The sequence below is a fragment of the Arachis ipaensis genome, chromosome B07 (assembly GCF_000816755.2).
Source record: "Arachis ipaensis cultivar K30076 chromosome B07, Araip1.1, whole genome shotgun sequence".
Lineage (NCBI taxonomy): Eukaryota > Viridiplantae > Streptophyta > Magnoliopsida > Fabales > Fabaceae > Arachis > Arachis ipaensis.
The window spans coordinates 4,221,485-4,222,562 of NC_029791.2; the positions used below are offsets into that span (position 1 = coordinate 4,221,485).

Sequence of the window (1,078 nt, forward strand, 5' to 3'; positions counted from 1 at the left end):
CAATAACTTGTTCGTCCCCTTCGGACGGGAGGGGCCGAGCCATCAAGTCGCTGCACAAGCCTCCACCAACAGGCTCCACAGAAGAACAGCCGTTAGACAAACCAATTTTTCCTTTCGAGGAAAATTTCATCCGTTTCAAAGCTGGTTCTTCATCCCCCACACCTCCCATGAAAAGTAAACCTCAGCCCATATATATAGATATAATTCTTCAGCGGCTATCAAAAACAACACACACAATCACATAACCAAGTAAAAAACGCCTCTGAAAAAAACCACAAGGAACAAATGCCTGCAAGTAAGAATCGATTAAGCACCACAACACTAAAAAAATCCATTGAACAAGAATCAGCAAACTATAACATCCTTACAATCTAAACTAAGAAATGAACACAATCCACTCAAAATCAGCAAGGTTTTCTACCAAATTACTACAATCCACGAACACAGAGGGATTACCAGAATCCTAGCGGAGGTTTATCATACTCTATCTGAAACCATCACACGAAAACGGAAGCTGAACTATTATTAAAAATAAAATAATAAAAAATAATAGTAATAATTAATTAATAAATAAATAATAAATAAATAAATAAGAAAAGAAAAATACATTTTCCGAAGAAACAGAGGCAAATTCGAGAATATCGGCAAAACAAGATAAAGAAGATGCGATATAACAATCGAAGGCAGAAGTTGCAGATCCAAGTATTTCAGAAGAGAAATTGAAGGCGGTGATGATCCACCGACTTACCGGAAGACAGCAGAGAAGAACGATCGGAGAGTTGAACGTGAACGGAGTTGAGGTGCGATCGGTGAGTGAAACGACACCGTTTCGATTCGTTGTTGTTCTTCTTCTTCTTCTTGATGAGGTTCCTTCTTTGTTTTCTTTCTTCAGTTACCAAAAGGCAAAAACCACACAGCCTGAAAATCCCAAATGCCTCTCTCACCTTCTTCTTGGATATATATAATTATTTATTAAATTTATCTTTTTTCTTTTTTACCTAAATTATTATTATTATTCTACTGGATTTCTTTCTTCTTCTTTTTTACCTCTTTTTCTCCATTACCTTTCTAGTATTCA

The 1,078-nt window shown here is 36.4% G+C and overlaps 1 protein-coding gene across 1 annotated transcript in view; it reads right to left on the bottom strand.

Moving 5' to 3' along the window:
• The window catches only part of LOC107608661 (uncharacterized WD repeat-containing protein C343.04c), a gene marked incomplete in the record, with an annotated part of 3,926 nt that extends 2,963 nt beyond the window's left edge, over positions 1-963 (bottom strand). The window contains 2 exon segments of the mRNA XM_016310382.2: positions 1-289; positions 749-963. Coding sequence (XP_016165868.1) covers positions 1-169 — 169 coding nt within the window.